At 33.5% G+C, this 24,598-nt stretch overlaps 2 protein-coding genes across 2 annotated transcripts in view; one reads left to right on the top strand and one right to left on the bottom strand.

Moving 5' to 3' along the window:
- LOC124357459 (Bardet-Biedl syndrome 7 protein homolog) overlaps window positions 1-1,739 on the bottom strand; it is a 28,035-nt gene extending 26,296 nt beyond the window's left edge. The window contains exon 1 of the mRNA XM_046809283.1: window positions 1,530-1,739. Within this exon, the coding sequence (XP_046665239.1) occupies window positions 1,530-1,625 (96 nt within the window). The 5' untranslated portion in view covers window positions 1,626-1,739. The remainder of the gene's footprint in view (window positions 1-1,529) is intronic.
- Window positions 1,740-4,303: 2,564 nt separating this feature from the next.
- Window positions 4,304-24,598, top strand: part of LOC124357458 (signal peptidase complex subunit 3) — a 36,584-nt gene continuing 16,289 nt past the window's right edge. Inside the window, exons 1-4 of the mRNA XM_046809282.1 lie at window positions 4,304-4,704; window positions 12,987-13,060; window positions 15,218-15,306; window positions 17,832-17,935. Coding sequence (XP_046665238.1) covers window positions 4,562-4,704; window positions 12,987-13,060; window positions 15,218-15,306; window positions 17,832-17,935 — 410 coding nt within the window. The 5' untranslated portion in view covers window positions 4,304-4,561. The remainder of the gene's footprint in view (window positions 4,705-12,986; window positions 13,061-15,217; window positions 15,307-17,831; window positions 17,936-24,598) is intronic.

The raw sequence follows: 24,598 nt of genomic DNA, 5'->3' as shown, positions 1-24,598 counted from the left end.
TACTAATATACTCCATTTATCTGGTGTATATTTTTAGAGAATTGAATTCTTTACATAAAATAAGTGTTTCATTAATTTATCTTCATTTTTTCAATTGTATGTACATTATTGAGAAATGAGACATTTTTCTTTTAAGTTACTGCTTGCAAATCCAAGTAAACATAGAAAAGCGCAGGGGTAAAACTCACAAAACGTTTCATTTAGTTTTGATTTGGATGACCAAGCTACTGTTTTTAGTCAATTAAATTGGTTAGATAGAATGTATTTTATATAACTAGACTATATTTAAAAAATATTTTTAAATTCATGAAAGCAAAATATATTTGTAGAATAAAAACCAATTTGATCCATTTTCTCTGTTGCATTTTTGTTGGGAATTTAATTCTTTATATTAAAGAAGTTATTTCTATAATCTATACTAATTACTTTTTAATTTTTTGTAAATTTTCATAAAATGTGACATTAAAAAATGTAAGCTGGCAGCCAAATAACCAGCAAACCTCTAGACAAACTTAAATATGATATTTTATTGTTTAGTTACTATGATTTTTTTATTACACCTAGGTATTAGTGTCATTAAAATTTTTTCAAGAGTAGGCTACCAAAAAAACTTTATTTAAAAATCTAAAACACTAATGTATAAAAAGTATTTAGTATTTTTACATGGTGTAGTCTTGTGAGGGGTGTTTTGGTAATAACTCAGCCATCATGGGACATTACTATAATAAGCGAATAATGGGTTTATTTAACAGACTTACCTTGAATCTTGTATTAAAACTTATTTTCAATTAAATATTAATTAGTCAGTTCTGGGTAAAACTGACTGTACTCGTACAGACACAGATTTTTAAAATATAAACGTTACCTTTTTTAAGAAATTAAAGCCTCAAACAAAACTTATAATCTTAGTTAATAAGCTTATGCGTTTGGTTCATAAGTAACATACAGTTCACACTATGTCAAAAGGTTTTTCAACCAATTAAATTCTTGAAATATTTCAGCCCCATTGTGGAGAACCATCTTCATGCAACATAATGTTAAACCAAAACATCTGTGTGTTGATATGGGTGAAGAGAAAAATTAGATGTTAGAACACAAAATATTTTCTTTACACCAATTAATTAGCATTAAAATTTAATTTGGTTGTGACCAAATGGGTGACAACAGTTTGTCGTTTCTGGGCTACAGTATAATAAGAGTGTAGTCAACCACTATAATCAATATTTATGATTATCTAAAGTACCGAAACTAAAATTTCAAACCGAATTACGTTACAGGCATTTCAAATTACAGTACAGTTCAGCTGCTTTACACGTAAAAAATTTGAATTTAATAAAACATAACCTACTAAATTAGTAAACTGTAATTTGCCTATTCAGTTCTCTAAGTTAAGCCTATCCATATCAGTATTTGCCTTGTATAATAAATCACAGTATGGTACTGAATAATCTTTATGAAGTACTTATAACCAGTAAAATAGAATCATACAATTGTATGTAAAATAACGGAACATACACTACAGTATTTACTTTTTGAGTAGTTTTTGGCATAGTGCATGGTAACAACTTCATACACTGAGGTGAAGTCAACCCTAAAAGAGTGTAGTCAACCCTGGTTAGCTCCATGGACTTTGGTTTATATTATTTCTTGAACATAGGAACTGAATAAATTATAATATTACGTTATATTTTTTAAAGACAATCACTGCAACTATACACAAGTTTGTTTACTTACATTTACTAGTTGTCATGACAACAGTGTCATTGCCATCTGAACTGAAACCTTGACTATGACAGGCATATGAAGGACAAGTATTCTCATTATATATTCTGGAATAAACATACAACCCATAGTACAAGGTCTGATAATTCTAAAATTATGAAATGTAATTAGTTTACGTAATAAAACAAAGCACTCGACGTTTTTTCAGTCAGTCTGTATATTTGAAAACACTCTGGTGGCCTATTTTGTGTTTAATTTTCTCTCACAGCGTTTCCTCTTGTAAATCTAATACTTAACTTCATTATTCAATTCAGTTGGGCTCTAAGGGGACATAGGACCACGATGGAAATTATATTCAGCAATTATGAATAATGGGTTTAAATTTTTAATCAGTCTTAACGTAATTTTATAGAGGGGTTTCACAGGTTCATTTCAAGAATATGGATTTAAATTTAATATGACCAAAAGGGTGGAGTCCTTGAATGTAAGCAAGGAATCAAGTCACAGGTCTGGACATTTTATTATTAGACGGACATTATCGAAATTTGGCCATAATTTATGTGTTAACTATGATTGATATCAAACACGTTTGGAGCCAACAGTACCAAGTCCCGAAGTGAAAACAATATCCAACAACACTGTTCAGGGGGCTTTGTTAAGTCAGAGTAAACAGAAATCGAGATAAGTAGTGGCTTTATAATGTTGATCATAATGGTCATCAACAGAAAATTCAAACATGTTTGTCCACCCGAGTTTAATCAATTATAATCAAAAGGGGCGAAGACCATTATATAATTGAAAGGGTGAATCAAGTAAATGGTCTGGGCTTTAGCCCTTCAAACAATCTTAAATGGAGGGGAAACCCCAAAGTAAGCTATGAGGAGCACGAGGGACGAAAAATTGCAATTGTAAGGGGGGGGGGGCAAGGAACCAAATGGACTGCTCACCTTAATAAAGAAACCCTTCGATCATTACGGAGAACAGGTCTAAAATTCTTGATGACTATTTAGTAAAAGCCCCACCAGAATCTTCTACTCCAACCACCATACACGAGAAGGTAGTTCATTTCTTTCTTTCGTTCATTCTTTCCGATAAGGAATAGAATGGCGAAATGGAAGAAACTAGCTTCATAAGGTCTCTTTACCGTTTTTAGGGATATATCTTTGGGCTAATCTTGTTTAGGATTTATGTCAAAAAGTTGAGCCCATCAATCTAATATGAAAGATATTTCAATATACTGGCGACACAGCTCTTTAAATTAAAGGTAAAACAAAGTCCGAATTAGCTATTCAATCGTTTGTGGATCGGAATTCATGCATCCAGCATTTTATGACGATTGACGTCCTGTAATTGCGTGTGATGTCCTTATAAAGGAAACCAAATGTACGGTCCCAAATGTCTAGGAATTAAACATGATCGAAGCTTAGAGTCAACACTTAATAGTGTCTCTGTAAAAGTTTCAACAGCCATTTATATTTTGCGATACCCTGCAAAATGTTGCTCCATGGATATATTTAAAAACTACCTACTTTGGCCTAGTATACCTTCTTCTTACTTACGAGTTAATACAAGACAAATTGGAAGGATTATTAAGTCAAAAGGCACAGTCAAACATCCTTTAGTGAGCTTAGATTCCTGAAGGTGTCTTGTCTCTATACTTTTGATGTCATGTTGTACTGCCGATTCAAGTTTGAGTTGGTCTGTACCAACTACCTACTGTGGTAGGGACTTCCGTTATTACGGTAAGCGTCCTCTGGTAAAGGTGGGGTATGAGTGGATAGATATCGTTACAAGGCGAGAATGTATGGCACAGCTAACACGAGGTGATACTGGACACTATATAATCAATTCCGCCTAGGAAGAATGTTAGACTCAATCCCAGTTCCTAGCAGTCAAAGCTTGGTTCTCCTTCATGTCTAAGCTTGCCAAAGCTTTCAACACCAAGGAAACTCCGTGCACTTTAACAATTATCCTTTGCAATAAACAAGATTTGTCGATCAAGTTATCTTTTTACCCCAATATCTCGACATTTGTGTTTAGTGATGTTGCTTTTTAACATTCGATTGTACAGAAGATGTGAGTGTACAAAATCTGTCTTCTCTGCACCCAAAACATGTTCTACTCGTATATGTAAACAGTTAGAAGAAAGTAATCTTGGAGGGGCAACAGTGATTAAGAAACTGGTCTAGTACCTTTATTACAGTATTGGACGAATCATATCTAATTTGGCATAGGTATTTTTGGCTGATGTGAAAGTCGAAGAATTAAATATGGTATTTTGTAGCATATCGTATATATTTAAATACTGGTAAAAATGAGAAAGGCTTTTGAAGATTTTCATATTATATAACTTGTTGAGGTATTTTTAAGATTGATATTGCAAATTCAGCACAATAGTTTTTTAACTTACAATAATAATAGTAATTAGTTCATAAATTTTTACTGGAAAATTATGGCCAAAATAAGTTTCAGATAAGAGGTAACGATTTTCCTCTCACAGAAATTATCTGCTGTGTGATAGTGTGACTGTTCTTATTATTGTTTGTTCTTATTCTTTGCTAGTGAGTGCTGACTGAGTAGTGGGGTAGTGCCAGGTGCCATACTGCCATTCCAATTTGTACACGTTGGTGTTTTGTATTGTTGTTTGTTGTCGGTTTTATTAGGACACTGAATTATAATAATTTTACCCGCTGTATAGTACCTGAGTTATGTTTAACGTTGTTTATAATTAAAATTAATTTAATTGTTATCTTTTAAGTAGTCCTAGCTTGTATGTATAGTTTGGTGCAGTAAATAAATAAATAAATAGAAAGTTTAGGTTATAAAAACAAGATTTAAAATGCATTCATTTATAAGTAGAGCAAATGCAATTCTAGCATACACATTGACTGTTTTGGCGTTTTTGACATTTGTGTGTTTCATATCGACTCTGTTTATTGACTACAGAACAACAGCTACAATGGAAGCAGTCAAAGTGGTAGTGTAAGTATTCTACATTTATAGCCTACTACACATAAATTTTGGGGTAGGGTACGATAAGCGGACCCAGTTTTTTATATCGAAGAATGTAATCATCGATACGTAATATTCACATCTCAAATCCTAGACTATCAATCGATATAAAAGTATCTATAGTCCTCAATAACAATCATATGTTTTAAATTTAAATATGGATTTAATATATACAGTGACCAAACAAATTATTATAACCATAATTAGGAAAACTGAAGACGCCCATATTTGCTCCTCTCACAGTTACAGTTGTTACTTGCCCACAAATTACAAATAATGGGTTTTTCGGTACGAGTCCAACATGTTGAAGCCATGAAAAACATGTCTTTATCATCTTTCAAAGCAATGCTGTGCAGTTTGTTATTAATTCACTGCCATTTTTAATAATCAAATGTTACTTATGTAAAATTGAAATATTACCCTACGTGTATTATTTGAAAGTGTTTGTACAGCTGTTGATATAGATTATTTAAGTTAATTTTTCAAAATAATTAATCAGTATCGCCTGATTATATCGCTGGTTATGATTAAGTAATATTGTTTGCCAATTTGGGTAGGGTACGATAAGCGGACCCGGTTTTTTATATCGAAATTGGCAAATGATATTACTTAATCATATAACCACCTTGATATAATCAATCGATTCTGATTAATTATTTTGAACAAATAACTTACATAATCTATATCAACAGCTGTAAACACTTTCAAATAATACACGTAAGGTAATATTTCAATTTTACATCTAAAAGTAACATTTGATTTTTTTTAAATGGCAGTCGATTTTAGAAAACTACACGACATTGCTTCGAAAGATGATAAGACACATTATACGTGACTTCGACATGTTGGACTCATAGGTACCGAAAAATCCATGGTACTTTGGGATTATACCGACCACACTAGTATGAAGAACACAAAAATAGAAATTTATAGAAACAAACATGATAGAACGAAAAAACAACTCTTCAATTACAAAATTAAAAACTTACAAGCATTTCCAGGTATTGTGATCGTTATTGTTGTCGCTGTTATCTTATCTTTCTCGAGAATCCTGATTACGGCAGACCGCGCGGCATCACGTGATTTGCACGGTACATAATTGCCTTTCCATTACAATTCAATTTATATTTCTGATTAGCCCCTCTAGAATTTGATATTTTACTGATAGGTACTATCTCGAGGGATGTTTTTCTTTCGTCGACATCAGCGCGGGGCAGCACCGAAGGTGCTGCCAAAGCCCGCGCTGATGGCCGGAGGCACTCGCATTTTGGGTGGCGGAATGTGATCAAGAATAAAAACAAGTTTTTAGTGTTTTTTTAATAAAGAGTTTAGTTTGGTAAATGTTTGTTTTTGTTGAATTTTTGTGTTTGGAGAAATGTAGAGGTAAAACACGGAAGTACAACAAAGCGATGCACCAGCTGAACGGGCGGCGAGACTCTGCAATCACGTTATCTACTAGACGCTCGACTTTGACCTCTGTCTGAGGATGGGGAGGGGTTTGCGATAAGACAATTCCTGTTTTATATTGACGAAATATTGTTCTACTACGCTAATCTAGTAATCAGTAGAAACGAAATGTGAAATAACGATTCATGTCTGGGTGTGGTCGGTATAATCCCAAAGTACCAAATCCATTATGTGAAATTTGTGGATTATAGATACTTTTATATCGATTGATAGTCTAGGATTTGAGATGCGAATATTAGGTATCGATGATTACATTCTTCGATATAAAAAACCGGGTTCGCTTTTTATTTTTTTTATAATTTATTTGTTAATAATAATTTTGTGTATTTAACCCTTTGAGTGCCATAAATCATACGATTTATGCCATAAATCATACGAAAGAAATTTCGTCACCAATGATAAATGCGTGAAATGCCACGGTGACGACTTTTCGCCACCAGTTGTATATGCGAGAAATGCCATGGTGACGAATCTTCGCCACCAATTATTTTAAGATCCTTTGTTTATATTTTTCGGTATTTTTATGTTTCGACGTAATAAATTGTATTTCCAATAATATGCCTTTAATTTTCTGTGGTGTTTGGAAAAAAAAATCCAATCCAGAAGAGAATCTAAAAAAAAAAACAATGGCCATCACAGCGCTGCCGACAGCTGACTAGCTGAGTAGCGTGGCAGACGACGAATGCAGAACCGCGTGCTAGTGTGTTGTTTCTTTTGAAACATTGTTGCTTGAATTCTAATAGCGTAATTATTACGTTTTGTGCTACAATCGTTTGAATTGTGCGTGTAGTGTTTATTATTAGTGTGTAAAACACTTAAGTAGTTTTCAAATGGCTGAATAATGGATCCTGAGAACCTTAGATCAAGTGAGGTGGACAGAGAACTTGATGGTGATGTATCTGATGGTAATTTACTAACCTCAGAAGACGATCTTAGTGATTTATTTAGTGATGATAGTGATGCTGATCCATTGTATGAGCCACAAAAAAATGTACATAGAGGTCAATCCTCAGAGAGTGACTTTGATGTTTCTAGACCTAGGCCTAGTACGTCAGGAACACAGGTTAGGCCTAGACCTAACGTAAGTAGAATCATTGATAGGAGTGTGTTATCCAGTTCCTCTGAATCGGGTGATGATGCCGACGGGCCTACAGACAATGATATTTGGCTTAGTATAAACGAAGAGAGCCGCAGTAACTTCACTCATGATTTTTCTTATGTTGAATCTCCAGGACCTAGACATTGCCCACCTGTTGACTCTAAGCCCATTGACTATTTTACACTATTTTTTACAGAAACACTTTTGACTATGTTTGTGGTTGAAACCAACAGGTATGCTAACCAGACAATTTCGTCTTTTGCAGACAATGACTCACCTGGTAGTCGTAGGCACAGCTGGATCCCCGTGAACATTTTGGAAATGAAGGCTTTTATTGCTGCTGTTTTAAATATGGGCCTGATTAGGAAACCAACTATCCCCTCTTATTGGTCAACTAGTGACTCACAAGCAACTCCATGGTTTAGTAAGATGTTCACACGAAATAGATTTCAAATTTTGCTTAGTTTCTTTCACATTGTTGACAATGAAAAACTACCTAAAGCCAACCAACCAGGTTACGACCCCACTCAAAAGTTCAAACCCTTAATTGAGCACTGTAATAGGCTATTTAAATTCTTTTATACAGCCCATGAACAGTTGTCAGTCGACGAATCTCTAATTGGGACGAAAAGTCAAACCGGAATCACACAATACCTCCCCAATAAGCACCACCATAGGTGGGGAATAAAGTTATGGGTGTTGTGTGACTCTGTATCTAATTACTGCATGAGCTTATTTTGCTATCAGGGTAAGAAGAACACATCTCCATCTGATGAGGTAAAAAAATATGGTCTTGGCTATTCGGTTGTCACTTCTCTTCTTCGTGCTTGTAATTATTTACAGAAAGGGTTTCATGTTTTTACAGACAATTTTTTTTCTAGTATTCCGCTGGTCAAAAAATTGTATGAGGAAAAAACCTTTTTTACTGGCACAGTAAGGAAGAATAAAAAAGGCTTGCCTGATGGAATCAAAGAAAAGTTTCAAGTTGGCCAGAAGAAGTACTACCATCAAGGAAACATAGTGACACTGGCCTATAAACAACAAGCATCACAAAAAAAACCAGTTGTTTTGCTGTCCTCAAAAGCTGAGATAAAAGATATTGTACATACCAAAAGGAGGCATGGCAGGGTAACAGTTGAAAACAAACCATCCATCATACTAGATTACAATAAGCACATGGGTGGGATAGACACATTCGACATGATGCTCTATTCTTACCTTGACGAAAGACGAACAGTTAAGTATTGGAAAAAGGTTGTTTTTAATCTTTTTGCAAGAATGGTAATAAATTCCTACATTATATATAGGGAAAATTGTGTCCAAAACAACAGGAAACCTCTTTCTAGATACCAGTATACTGTGCAAATCATTGAAAGTATTTCTGATGAATGGGTAGCACAGCAAGGTAAAACTGTAAACGTAGAGGGTGACAAAAGAAAAATTGGATTAGAAAAATTACCCGGAAAAAAAAGAAAAGACTTGTTTTGTATGTACAATGAGGGGGCCTGATTTCAAAACAGGAAGGAAGAGGTCTAGAACAGTTTGCACAAACTGTGGGGAAGGCTGTCATGGCACCTGCTTCCCAAAGCACAAATGCAAGTGAAGTGAAGACAAACTGTTGTGAATAGTGTATATAAATAATTGTATATAAACATTTAGTGAAGATTTTGAACTGAAATTTCATTCTTTCATTCTTGAGCATAAGAAATACTGTATGTGGTGAGTAAATTTTATAAGTGTTCTTTTAGACCACACACAAATGTATATGATGAGGCTATGTGTGTATTTTTTCCAAACTGTTTTGGTCTAAAAAAGAAATTTTTTTTTTGTCCCGGTTTTGAACATAACACTATGAAATTTTGCACATTTTTTATTAGTAATATTCCCTTAGAAAAGAAAGTGTTTTCCATAGTAAAAATGTTTTTTTTTATTTGTAAAAACTGCAATAAAACTTAAAAAAAATGTTAAAAAAGAAAACTTTTTTGTTTTGTGTTAAAAATATATATATATAAGAAATAAACTGTAAGAAAATTTACTAATAAAAGTATAGCCCAATTAAAACCAAGCATTTTGATCTACAGCATGATAAGTTTCTATGGAAATAATCCTGTTAAAAAAATGTTTTACTAAGTTGCTACACAACTGGGATTTCCGGGTCTGGCATTTTTAGACATACCCCTGAATATAACATATGTTGCAAAAAGTTCCATAACTCAATATATGGTCTTGGCACTCAAAGGGTTAATGGGACGTATTTTTGGTTTTCAAAAACCATTTTTGGGAGTTCTTTGTAAATACTTAATAATAAGTAAGTACTTTGCTGCTCAAACATATAAATAAACTGGAAATACTGTTGCGTGTCAATACCTATTACAAAACAACGCGTTGAAATGAGAAATGTGTTTATTAGAGGTGAAATTAAGATTATAAAGTCCTCTCTACCTCTTAATCTCAACCTATACCAATATCTATGTTGAGGTATTACGTTCCAGTAACCTGTTACTAAACATAATCTGATGTCAGAGTTGGATGATCTGGGACGTGATCTGAGGTTGGGAAGTACTGATCAGAATTGCCCCTGTCTATCAGTGCGGGCTTTGGTGGGTTCTGGTAAAAAAAGAAAAAATATCCCTCGAGATAGTACCCAAATTCAAGCTCAGATCACTTGAGCACTTGCAAAGGATCTTTGATACTACTAGTAACATATTTATGATAACCTAATTTACACTCATTTAAATTGCATAATAACATTCCATAGTATAATATTTCCATTCCTAGTCTCATTGCTTGTACAATATGGGTGCGGCTGTGGGTTACAGAGTAACGTAAAACTAGGAAGTCGTTTTGAGAACACCAAATCATTGGTTTTACTGTAATAACAGTAATAGGTCCTGGTAATAGGCTATCACTGAATAACCTGTTAATGACACTAATACTGCCCATCAGTAATTCTAATGGCGAAGTACATGTGTTCTTTGTGTCACAAGAAGTCAGACACGTTTATCCTTGAAAATGGTAAAAAGTAAATAGAAGTTATATTGTTTTGTGTATAACATTTTATAAATATACATAGCCTAGATAGCTTTTTATTTATCGTTAATATAATAGTTTTTAAGATGTTAAACCAGCTGAACTAAATTGTTATTTGAATTTACTTATTACATAATTTGGTTCCACAATTATTTTTAGATAGTCATGAATATTGAGGATTCAATAATTATGAATATCGGATTCGATTGGGGTGGTGGCCGTTTATTATACTGCATCCCATTTAAATACGGCAATAAAAATTAACTCTATCCTTAGTCACTTTCCATACAAGAGCAAGGCGAACACAAGTGCTTTAGGTGAAAGTTCCAAAATCAAACTGCTCTTATTTACATTATAGACCTATTCCTAGTCAGGAGTTAAGCTAAAGCCAGTTATTCAATAACTTTTAAAAAATTTTTCTTCGTATGGCTCAACTGCGTCTACATCGCAGATTTTCATCCATACTACTCAATACTGAATACCAAAACGTCTTTTAATTATTTATCCAACCAATCTATACTGAATTGAAATACATCTTCATTCATGAATTTTCTATTGATTTTAATTTAACTACCATGGTGGGGATTTGTAACCAAATAATTAACATGGTGGAGTTTTTTTAACACTAATATTTTTTTAAATTTTACAAACAAAAAAGATCTGTGATGGTTCAAAGGATTTTTTAATACCACTTATAGCATTTCATTTTATATATGACCCAAACACAAAATTAAAAACATTAATCTAATCTTAATACATCAAATATTTTTTTAATGTATTTAATATTTTTATAATGAGGATATTTTCCTAAAATGAATTGATGTATAAAAATTATATAAATAAGTAAAACTGTTTTACGGTTTTGTACATTTAAAAGCGGTTAGGCAGAAACTCTGTACTAGTAGTTGACAACCGTTCAATGAACTTCACTTTGTTCTTTGTTGTTTGTAGCTTACACAAACCACTCGTGTATAACTGTGTTCATTGCAAACTACCTGAACACTGGAGAACATTTATATAAGTGAATATTTTTTGTCCTTGTTTTATGAGATTAAATTATCTTTTTCTTTTAAATGTGTTTGTTATAGGTTGAGGCTCAGCAACCTCTATGAGTTCTTTATCTTTTCTGGAACATAATTTATTGAAATTCTCTTGAAAATTGTTTTCTGTTCTAATAAACAATAATGTTTGTTTATGAACACTTTTCCTAATAAAATTAAATTTTCAAGTCTTTCTACAGATATAGTAGGATTATTAGCATTGTACTTAACTTAGGCATTAACTCTGGCTTTCATGTTATCTAATATAAAAAGTCATTAAGTTTAATAAAAATATGCATTAATACCAGTATACACAGTGTAAGGATGATTATATAAAATGTATTACAGTCGAACCTTGATAACTCAACCCTTAATAAATGACTACCCGACCGCTATGTATAGCAGCTGAACCGAGAAACATACCTTCTTCGTTTTAACAAAAGACCCCATATTTCGACCCCAAAGAATTTGGAAAAATAATTTTTATATCCACAAATACCCCAAAATGGCACTTGCAGGGTTAGAAGTAATTTTTTAAAGATTTTCAAATATAAAGGAAGTTTTACAGATGTGTTTACTGTTACCTTGATGAAAATATTAGCAAATCCAAATTTTTAATGAAGGTTACCAAAGTACTCTTTCTAAAAATGATACAGTTGTATCTTTTCAGCACATTTCCAATTTTGTTAACACTTCAAATTTAGGATATTTCAAACTTGTAAAAACCTATAATTGTTGTATTTTAAGTTTGACTTTATTTTGGATTGTTGAGAGATGGCACCAAAAATACTAATTTTCATTATTACGTTTTGTTGCATTTAGTACACCATTGTGTTCTTCGATCTTTGCCTTAGGCTATAAATTTTACATGGAGAGTTTGGAAAGCCTTACAAAATATGATGGATGGCTATAGGGTTAAGTTGAGACACCTTAATAAATGAAAGTAGTTCAGCAACTAAAAAGCGAGCCAACAATTGCCATGCAAACTTTTATTTTGTGACAAGAATCTCCCCCACTCCTAGCCCAGTGACTGTAAGTCCATCTATTTATTACGGTGTTCCTCACTTATTAGTTATTTGATGTTATACGTATATTTGTGAGTGCTCATTAATTACTCCTGTTTATATTTCCCTGTTTGTAATACTGTAAAAAGAGTTTGTTTTCCTTGTTGTTGTTTTTACCATGATAGCAGATACTGTATGATATAATTAACAAATAATTACTCAAATTTTCCTAGCAACACAATGTAGACGAATTCAGCAATTTTCTTGATTTTTATGGTATAATTCAAGGTTTACGATTTTCACTCTCAGTAACTCGAACCTTGTTTAACTCCAAATATTCTATAACTCGAATTTTTTTTGTGTCTCTTCAGGTTCAACTATATTGCCAATCACACTAGTGCTGTATTGAATTTTGAAATGATGGAATAGGTTTCAAAACATGGAGTTAAATAGGCTAAATATTTCAAAACAAGATATAGTAACAAAAGTTAATAGATTATTAAATTGTGAGATTACTGTATAAACAACTTTTAAGTACAGAACATATAATTTTACTAAATAAAGTAAATTCTAGCAATACACTGTCATTAAAATTTGTGTTTTCTGTTGCAGTAAAAACGTTCCAGACTATGCTGCATCGAGAGAGAAAAATGATCTGGGTTATTTGACTTTTAATCTGAAGACTGATATCCTTTTCATAATTCATAAACAAATGCAACTGTAGGTAATTCTACAATACAGTGAGGTGTCCGATTTTTATATTCTGATGTGTTGTAAATTCTATTAGTCTGACTTTAAAGATAATTAATTGTATTTATAAACATCATATTGATCTTAAAACACACCTTTATTTGATTTATAACATGCTCTTTGAATTATAAATTATTCACATAACAAGACAAGACAAGAATTTCTTTATTTTCACATTCATCAAGAAGGAAATGGCGTCAAATACATAGCTCCATAAGGGTAAAGTTGTTGGCATAATTCTTATACATATTGTGCTGAATTTGTTATAAAAGTGGTCATATCATCAATATTGAAAAATGAAACTACATAATTAATAATACATCTTCCATTAGATAACTGAAGGTGACAATCATACATACAGTTACCTTTCTGCTGTCTGTGGCAGAGGGAAGATTTTCATTGCTGTTACTCACAGACAAGAACATGGTTAAATTATTAAGTCAAAGTAGAAAGTTATTTGAAAGAATGAAAATGTTATCACATGTCCTATCTATGGTACTATCATTAACCCTTAAAGTGCTGCGGCACCGACATATCCAACACAGTAAAAGTCTTGTAAATTTCTGGCATTTATTAGCACGATGCTACGTATATATAGGTGATATTTTAAATAGTACAAAGCTGAAGTATCTGAGTAACCAATTAGTTGCATTCAAAATGTTTTGATTAATGCCAATTTTATATTCTTTGTAGGTCTTTGGAATGATAATTAACAATGATGTTGTTATGATATCTGATGAATTCTACATGCGCGGACTACGCATTTGGCTAGTAGCACTGTTTACTTCATTCCATAATTAATTGTGTTTTGATGCAAAAACAAATTATAAAGCAGTGAACAATTTATATTTATTAATATAACAATATCAGTATTGATTTTTGGGTAGTTTCATAGTAACGAGTTTTAGTTTGTTTTATTGTTTCTAATATTGCTGCCAAATGCATAAAGGTTTAATGATAGATCAACTAAATTGTTATTTAAATTTACTTCTTACATAATTTGGTTCCACAATTATTTTTAGATAGTCACAATCATTGAATAGATTGTTGAAATTAGTTTATTACATAAGTAGTGTTTTATCTTAATGCTTTTGTATTCATAACAATGAGTGAAGAAAACTTCACAGACAATGAAAGCTTAAAGTTTCTCATTAGTAGACTAGGTGGTACTGGTGATCAAGCAGTAGTGTTTTTTCAATTGTTATTCATGTATGTTTTTATTCCAAAAAATATAATATGTTTTTTGTTTAAAATTTCATAGCCTTTTGTGGTATAGCCAAAAATTTAAAAAAATACTTATGGATATATAGGATGAAACTCAAAAGTTTATAAAAAGGTTTTCATTGTGTATTAACACAAATTAAAAATAGATTGTTATTTTTTACCAGAAAAGTATGTATATTCTTAAATTTAATTCAAAGAACAAAAATTATGAAAATCTGTCTAATGGTTATTGAGCAATTTTTGTTTGAAAAGCTTGTAAGTATACATTATAATATAAATCAGTCCAGAAATTTAAAGGGGATTTTAAGGGAAGTGGAAATTAGCTTTGGCACTCAAAGCATTAAACTCTTTGCAATTAATACTTTTTCCTTCTAAAGAAGAGACTGAATTGTAGGAAATACAATATTCTTAAATTTTGTTATTTTGTAGACTAATACTTAACTCATATGCTGTCTAGTAAGCAGATCTTAAAATCTGAGATTATGTTGGTAGTTAGTTCTTATATGATGACATAGGAAGAGCAAGATGACCAAGTAGGAGAATAGTGTGTACCTCAGTGCTGATAACCTTTTTTAAAATGATATCTAGCACTGAGCTGTACTACGGTTTTTCAGGGCTTTTCCTTCCTATTATGAAGAATTGTTTATATAAAATTAATACAGTCCGACTGAAACTTTATATTTCAGACATTTTACTAGTCACTGTTGACATGTTCTATGTAAATATGTTTTTCAATTAAATTATACGCGAAGCTTGTATTGTTTAAAACACAGAGATATCAGATAAGCATTAATTCAAGTACTATTGTATTCTCAAAACTGAGTCAACTAAGTTTAGTTTCTCTTGCTTATTTCCTTAACATTTGATACATCTGAGCCATCTGTTCAACTGGAATGTGAAGCAGTTGTTTCTTTACCTGACAGCTGAGTATACCACTCCTAATAATGTTCTAAATCAGGTTAGTACAAGATTTTTATGAAAAATCTAGAAGATAACACTAAGTTTAATATAATATTGCTTAATTTATTAATAAAGTTAGAAGAAATAAAAATTTGTTTATAAGAATAATATTGTATAAAAGAATGCTGGAAAGCTCATTTCCCCTTTTTTGCTCCTTGAACATTTAACCATACAACAACACTTGTATGTGTACAAAGTACTTGGGTTATTTTATTTAAGAAGTGGCAATAGAGGCAACATAAATTTATTATTTCTCATTGGACAAAGCCTTTTGATGAGCATTTGTCCTGTTTCAATTTTGACGCCACCGTTACAAATTTGTTGAGTTGTTATTTGTTTTATTCTCTATTATTACTTCTTATATATTCTATTTATTGTTGTTATGTTATGAACTTATTTATTGTAGTTGTACATTAGTTTTTAATTATTTATTTATTTTATTATAGGCTTATTGAACAATTTTGTATACAAAAAATTAAGGAATTTGGTATTGGCTAGTTATATGAATATCCTGACGATGTCAATTGTATTTATATATGTTTAACCCTTTGAGTGCCACAGCATATTTTCCCAAGTCATACGCATAAATTGCCGGAGCATTTCCTTCTGTTTTGCAAGCGTGTGGGAAAAAAACTATATTAAAAAACTATTCAACCGATTTGAATAATTTTTTTTTGGTTTGTGTGTTATAAAACAAGGTATTTTTTTCCATATAATATTATAATTTTATTTTTATTTACACAAAAAGAATATAGGTTATAACAAAAAACTAAAAAATGAAAAAAAATAAATTTTAAGTTTGAACTAAAATTTTATTTATACAATATTTTTTTTAATTTTTTTTAGCTATACCATATGAAAGAGCATGAAAAACTGAACAAAAATCATGCATAATATGGTGTTTTACAGTAATATTTAACCAGATACTGCAATATATACAAAATACAACAAAAAGCAATTTTTGTTCAAGTTTGTCAAAAGTTTAGAAACAATATTATAACTACCCTATTTCGCTCAATGAAGTAAGACGACTGTAAAATACTAATTATATAAAAAGTATATAAAAATATACACAGGCCTACAATATAACCTTACTTCACCTAAAATCAATAGTTTGATTGGAACTTGCGTTTTACTTCATCACCAATCCAACAATAAAATATACGTCACTAAACACGGAAAAAGAAGTTTATAAATGCATTTTAAGTTTTACTGAACACAATTGCAGAATATTAATAACAACAGTTTTCAGCATAAACACACGAAACTAGCACAATGTAAACACACAACGAACGAAACTGTGTACTTAATGGCAACAAGTAGCAGCTGGCCAACTATTGCGTCATCTGTTTTTTTCTGATGACAAATAACTACAAGGGGGCGGTGAACAATAAAAATCAATCACAATTGATAGTTCGAAACTTGTAGATAGCAGTGAAATAAGTTATTTGTCAAAACAAAAATGAATTATATGTGATATTAATTAAATAAAAATCGTCTACTGGGTAGATACCGGCAATTTATGCACATTTCACAACATCTACTATGTAGACGCTGCGGCACTCAAAGGGTTAAAGACAAATAAAGAATCTTGAATCTTGAATCTTAAATATTCCTCATGACATTAGAAGTTCTCGACAACGAGTATTTAGGTTACCAAAGGTTAATAAATCAATTTTCAAGCATTACGTTTAGTATGCTGGACCCAAATGCTTTAATAAATTACTCCAGAATCTTAAAAGTATTCAGAACTCAGCATAGATTTACAAAAAGCTACTTGACCATGACATTTTGGAATTCCATAAAGAAGAATCAATCAGTTTTAATAATCTTTGTAATATAGTCTGGTTGGAACATGATGAAAAACATTATCCTAGAACTGCTCTTTATTATATTATCTGTAATTGTACTTATCATTTATCCTTCTTAATATTAGTGTATATTTGTTAAAATTGTAGCTGACACCACTAAGCTAAATACTTTAGTTATTATGTTACTGCACTCTTTCGGTTTGTTAACTATTTTGTTTGTGTGCACTTTTATTTGATTTTTCTTTCTAAATAGCTGCTACATAACTTGATAACGTGGCAGTTTAATTTCAAAGACATTACTACTATAAAAAAGTAGAAATACATCATTATTTTCATCAATTGGTAAATAATACATATGAGCTAAAGCACGAACAAAATACGTGCTGACATTTTGTTCCACAGTCATGTGAATTCATTTGAACTATATTTTTGTGTTAATTTTGCATGTTGTGCATGACATTATGGATCATGGCGGGGACTTCAGAATGTTATTCTGTGTTTGCTACATGCCTCCAGTTTAAAATTAAAGTGTAAATGTAATTTTACTGGATAGCTACCTACGGGTAATAAGCTATATTCTAAGAATACTTAAAGTGATAATCCCTCAATTATGAGTTTTAATAATGAAGGCATTTAGTGGTACAATGCTTTCTTTTAAAATAAATGTACAACTGGTTTTATGTACTTGTAATTTTATTTTTATTCTTTCTAGGTTGTTTTATGGGATAAAATCATATTGAGAGGAGAAAACGCAGTTCTTGACTTCAAAAATATGAACACAAAATATTACTTCTGGGATGATGGTAATGGTCTCAGGTAAAAAATGTCATTTACTACTTACTAGCCAGTTCTAACCACTGCTAACATGTATTTTACTGACAGATTTTCCTGTTATTTAAAATACAATTTCTTCATGAAATAACTGTATTGGTGAACAAGAATAAAGTTTGTTGCAAATGCAGGCTTACAATAAAGTACATACAATAAACAGTGCTGGAAATGTCAAAAGAAAATCTAAAAACAAATTTTATTTTTATTAACCCTGGCATCCTGTACATCGGACCTCATCCGACATTGTAATTTTGCCGTTCCACTCGTATGGCATCAGTTTTCTACTTGCAGCCGGTCTGTGATGTCTTTGGTTAGTGCTGCGATCGCACGGAAATCTTAGGAACTAACATTATTAACAGCTGAATAAAAAAACAATCGCAATCTGCTGTTTTTGTTTTTATTAGTCGATGGATTTAACCTCATTTTGTGTTCTTCTCAACTGAAATGTCATTACCGGACACTTAGTTTTTTCCTGATTCGTCCTGCCAACGTTGGAAAATTTGTCAGTAAAAGTGATGAAGGCCTAGGCCCAACCTCAAATAATGGTGGTGGAGTGAAGGATATTGTAATGTATGCGGGTCGACACTGTACTCTCTATGGGTCGGGAAGAATAATTAAACTACACATTTAGTAGAGTAACATTGCTCTAGGACCGCTCGTAAAGGAACGGACGGGACGCGGAGGTTACATGACGGTGTCTGGTGGTGGGACTCTGGGTGGACTGCTGGCTGGCCAGCTTGGACCGTTGGTTGTAGGGTAGTGGCGTGATGTGACGTCACAGGAGAGCAGCCTATGAGGCATTCTTTATTCTTTTAGACCACATCGTATGTTACATCGCCTGACAATACATACTGCCAACATCACTGGTGCAGACATTAAAATATCACTATGGATACCTACCAACTTAGTACTTCTCACACTAAATACACTACAATCCTCCCCCTTAAATACATAAGTCCCCTACAATTTTAGAAATTTTATCAATTACAATTTGTTTTTACAATTCTCCAATTTTAAATCAATTACAATGAATAAGAAAATTGACATTATACTCTTTTTATTTTTGTAAGTATAGATTATAGAGAACAAAATACAAACTCAATATAATCATTTAACACAAATCACAAACACTTCAATCAAAAACAATAAATCAGAATATAGCAATTAATAACACATTGAATGAACACAATTAACAAATCGATAATAATAATGCTTAAACAATATTAATTATATACAAGTCACAATTGGGTTGTATTTACAAGTCCATTTTGACTAAAGGTTTTACGATCCCTTAGTGGGTATCGTCTAACAGGTTCATTTGTTTGGGTGAAACGCTGGAACTGTTATTGTTTACATTTGTACGTGGGCTGGGGCTTTGCCCCTGAGCGTTTCTGTTATTGTTATGGTTTTGCGGAGAGGGGGGCAAGGTCGTTGCTAAAAGTACTGGCGACCTTGCGCTCGCTCTGTCCCGCGACTGTATATCGATCGTTTCCTGCGTGTGCTCTGTTGCCACGCTTGCGTCTGGGAGTCTAGGGCATTGTTGTCAACTCAGACATTTCCGGACTACACTGTAAACCTACCAACTGGTCGAAATGTCGTTTCCACCTCATGCCCGTATTCAGTTCAACTAAATACGTGACTGGTCCTAATCGTGAAACTACCACACCTGGTATCCACTTATTTCTACCTCTGTAATCTCTGGCTATGATAGGTTGTCCAATAGCTAACTGTCTAGTTTTACTACCCCTATAGTAACAATCGTTGTTTTTCTTGATTATCTGACATTATTGCTTTAACATTTGGGCGAATTAAATCTAACCTAGACTTTAGCGATCTGCCCAACATTAATTGAGCTGGCGATAGATTGGTAGTAGAATGCACTGTATTTCTATAAGTGAACAGGAAGTTACTCAAAGCTAATTCTAAATCCTTGGAATTATGAAGAGCTATTTTCAATTTATTTTTTAATAGTTCTGACTGACCGTTCTGCCAAACCATTGGTTTCTGGGTGGTATGGTGGTGAAAACGTGTGTTTGATACCATTTGACATCAAAAATTCTTTAAACTCTTGACTGGTAAAAGGTGGTCCGTGTCGGACACTATGTGGTCTACAATACCATACCTACTAAATAATTCCCTTAATTTCACAATCGTGTGAACAGCTGCCGTTGAAGCAACGGGCAACACCTCTGGCCACTTAGAGTACGCATCTTTTACCACCAAAAATAACTTGGACTGAAAAGGTCCAAAAAAAATCAATATGAATTCGAGACCAAACTCGTTCTGGAACATTCCAATGATGCAGGAAAGCCTTGGGCGGTTTTTGCTCGTTCCTCCAAACAGGCTGCACAGCTGTTAGCTAGTTGTTCTATGTCCCGGTCGATATTAGGCCACCATACATATGCACGGGCTAATGCCTTCATGCGAACAATACCTATGTGTGAAGTATGCAATTCGTTCAGAAATGTTTATTCTGAACCTTTTAGGTATTACCACCCTGTACCCCACATTAGGATTCCTTGCTCCAAGGTTAATTCCGACTGTCTAATTTCAAATGGCTTTAGATCTGGTTCAGTTACAATAGGCCAACCTAATTCTACATAGGATATTACCTTTTTGATTTCACTATCTACCATTGATTCTCTTTTATGTTTACATAGCTTAATGGTATGTCATTTTCAGCTAAACACTGCAAATAGGTACCTATGACATTAATATTAAGGTCATCATCCGAGATTTCATCTTTAATCTCACTATTTACAGGTAATCTAGATAAACCATCGGCATTGCCATGGTTTTGGGACTTAACATACACAATCTCATATTGGAAACCACTTAAAAACAAAGCGTATCGTTGTAACCTACTGGCTGCGAAAGCAGGTAACCCTTTCTTTGGTCCAAAAATAGCCACTAAAGGCTTATGATCAGTCTTTAACAAAAACTGTGTACCATATAAATATTGACTAAATTTCTTAACAACCAAATACAATGCTTAATGCTGTCCTTATCTATTTGTGAATAGTTTTTCTCAGCGCTATTTAACACTCTACTTGCGAATGATATAGGTCTTTCTGTACCGTCGTATTGAATCTGACTCAAAACTGATGCAATGCCATATGGACTAGCATCACTGGCTACCACTAGTGGTAATGCAGGATCATAATGCGCTAAAACTTCAGCAGAGATTAACTTTTGCTTAATCTCTTGTAGTGCCTTCTTACATGCTAAATTAAATACAAAATCGGTATCCTTTCTTAACAACTGATACATTGGGGTTAAAATAGTGGATATCCTAGGAATGAAACGTGAATAGTAATTAGTAATTAACAAGACCAAGGAAGGCTTTAAGCTGTGTCACATTTTTGAGGTTCAGGTGCCTTGACAATTGCTTCAACCTTACTAGGTGCGGTATGCAACCCTTGTTTACTGATAACAAAACCTAAATATTCTAAAACTGTCACAGAAAAAATTTACATTTGTTCTTGCTCACTGTGAACCCATTGTCTTCAAGTCTTTGACACACTAGTCTAAGTCTATGCATGTGTTCCTCATTGTTTTTACCTGTTACTAGAATGTCATCTAAAAATACAGTTACCCCCGGGATACCTTGTAATGTTCGTTCTATTATTCTCTGGAATATTCCCGGTGCTGAACTGATACCAAAACATAGGCGATTGTAAGCATACAATCCTTTGTGTGTGCTAATTGTACAATACGTTTGACTATCTACATCTAGTTTAAGCTGCTGATGATGCTGAAGATAAATCATATTTTAGAGAATTTTTCTCCGTTTTGTAGGCTGGCAAATATTTCTTCAATTTTCGGTAACGGGTGTCGGTCTACCTCCAAGAAAGGATTTACAGTTATTTTATAATCTCCCCCACAAATTCTTATATTCCCATTTAGCCTTAATAATTGGTACAATGAGTCCCCCATTCACTGTGTATCTACTGGTGAAATAACGTTCTCTTGTTCTAGTCTAGTCAGCTCGGCTTCTACTTTTTCTTTAAGTGTAAAAGGTAACGTCCTAGGTTTAAAGTATTTTGGTACTACATTTTCTTTTAACTTTAATTTAACTGGTGCACCCTTGAAACATCCCAACTTATCCGTAAATACATTTGGAAACTCATTGTACAGTAATTCTACTTGTTTGTTGTTGTTGACAACAGACGGATTGACAGATGTTTGTTTGTTTACCTCTACAGGTGTGTTGTGGCTTCCACTGACAGGCGTGCATGCGTCTGCCGCGCTGCCGCCTGCAGTTGGCACAACCCCCACCATGCTCGTGCGATCAGCTGACTGTACATTGTTTTACATTACTAGGCACTCTAACTGTTAAATCTAATGCTTGCATCCAATCACGCCCTAACAAGGGATTAGCCCCATTAGCTACGATGTATAAAGCTAATTGTTTCTCTTTACCTTTATGTTGTACATTGACCATAACCTTACCTAAAGGCCTGATCTTTTCATGTGTATATGAACTTAATACTAAGCTAGTTGGATACATGTTTATATTTCCTAACTTAGTTCTTACAATCTTTTTCTGACATAACTGAAACACAAGCTCCACTATCGACTTCAAATACAATTTCCTTACTTTCCACTAATAACTGTACCGTTATTGGCTCAATTTTATTAATCTTAGTTTCTATTTCTTTAACCGTAAATAGATTGGAAATGTCATACACATCGTCATTGTCTTTATGTTTCCAGTGATTATCTGAACCGGGACTCTGCTGATTCTTTACTTTCCTCTACATAGTGCTGCCCTACCTTTATAAACATATTGCTTTTTATTGCTGTAAAACTGTTTTCCCTTTAGCTGAAGGCTCCTTAGACCTATTTGTAAAAACATTTGGTTTGTTCTCATTAGGTTTGTTAACATAATTTTTCGATCTACAAACTCTTTCAAGGTGTCCCTTCTTTTTACAATGATTACACGTGTACTCACGAAACCGACATTGCGATGCTGTGTGTGATCCTCGCTTGCCGCAACAATAGCAGGTGATGTCTCCCAGCGCCTTCCCGCCGTCCGATGACCGTCTCGCTGCGATGCTCGCCGCCTGTGTCCTTTTTCGGTATCGACCCGCTGCTCTGCATCCGGTGAATACGTCCTCCTGCAGTTGTCATCTGGGCCGCCCCCTTCTCAGCAAAATTCCATTGCAGTAGCTAGTTGCACGGCTTTTTTTCATAAGTGAGGTTCTCCTCCCCGAGAAGTCTTTTCTGTATCTGTTGGTCTCGCAGACCCGCGACTAATCTGTCCCTTAAGTAGTCTGGCAATTTATCACCAAATTCACAATACTTAGATAACTGTTTTAAATGCACAATATAATCGCTAACCGTTTCATGATCCAATTGATTCCGCCTACTAAATTTAAATCTTTCCGTGATAAAAGAAGGCTTGGGATGCAGATGATTCGCTATAGTGTCCACAATTTCCTTGTACGACTTGTCAGACACGGTTTGTCTGGTGTAATTAAGTCTTTCAGTAACGTATAGGTCCTTACACCCATAACTGTCAACAAAGTGCTTAGTTTCTTTGAATTATCGATATCATTACAATCAATAAAAAACTCAAATCTCTCTATATAAGACTGCCACGATTCTTCCGCACTATCAAAATAACCCATAGACCCGATAGTTGCCATTTTGTTTTCTTGTACACTCCGTAATAACTGTTTAAAATGTCCCCGGTAAAATCAGCTTGTGCGCTGCTTACACCAAGAATAGTTTATATCGATCGGCGTACCTTACTACTCCCCGACCGTTGGAATGTCCGGAATGTCCTTGCACATTCGCGGTTATTTGCACGTGTTCATTACGATAGTTGCCCTTCCGCACTATATCACTGTAATTCACTGTTTCAATGTCCCGAATGTCCCTGCACATTCGTTGTTATTTGCACGTGTTCATTACGCTTGTTGCCCTTCCGCACTAAATCAACTGTAATTCACTGTTGCAGTTGTTTTCCTCGTCGCCACTGTAAGCGACGTTCCACTGTTGCAGTTGTTTTCCTCGTCGCCACTGTAATGTATGCGGTCGACACTGTACTCTCTATGGGTCGGGAAGAATAATTAAACTACACATTTAGAGTAACATTGCTCTAGGACCGCTCGTAAAGGAACGGACGGGGACGCGGAGGTTACATGACGGTGTCTGGTGGTGGACTCTGGGTGGACTGCTGGCTGGCCAGCTTGACCGTTGGTTGTAGGGTAGTGGCGTGATGTGACGTCACAGGAGAGCAGCCTATGAGCATTCTTTATTCTTTTAGACCACATCGTATGTTACAGATATGACAACTGTTGGACTATTTATGATGGGCCTGGTTTTCCACATTTTCCTTACACTTTATTTTGGGGGTATAAGGAAACTAATTGAAATAACCCTGTATTTCAGACTTTTTCCATTTGTTTTTACTGTTGAAATAATAAATGAAATTGTTGCTGAAACTAATCATTATGCAGAAGAGAAAATAATGAGGCAGAGACCACTTAGGCTTAGTGGTCTCTGTCTCTATCTATCTTGTCCAGTTTTAAAAATATTTCATTAGTAGAAATAAAAGCTTTCTTAGTATCATAAACACAGCTCTGAATCCAAAACTAATAAAAGATTATTTCCGTCTGAATGGGTATTTCACCAACCATT

This window comes from Homalodisca vitripennis, chromosome 3, assembly GCF_021130785.1.
Source record: "Homalodisca vitripennis isolate AUS2020 chromosome 3, UT_GWSS_2.1, whole genome shotgun sequence".
NCBI lineage: Eukaryota > Metazoa > Arthropoda > Insecta > Hemiptera > Cicadellidae > Homalodisca > Homalodisca vitripennis.
This window is presented reverse-complemented; position numbering and strand designations above follow the sequence as displayed.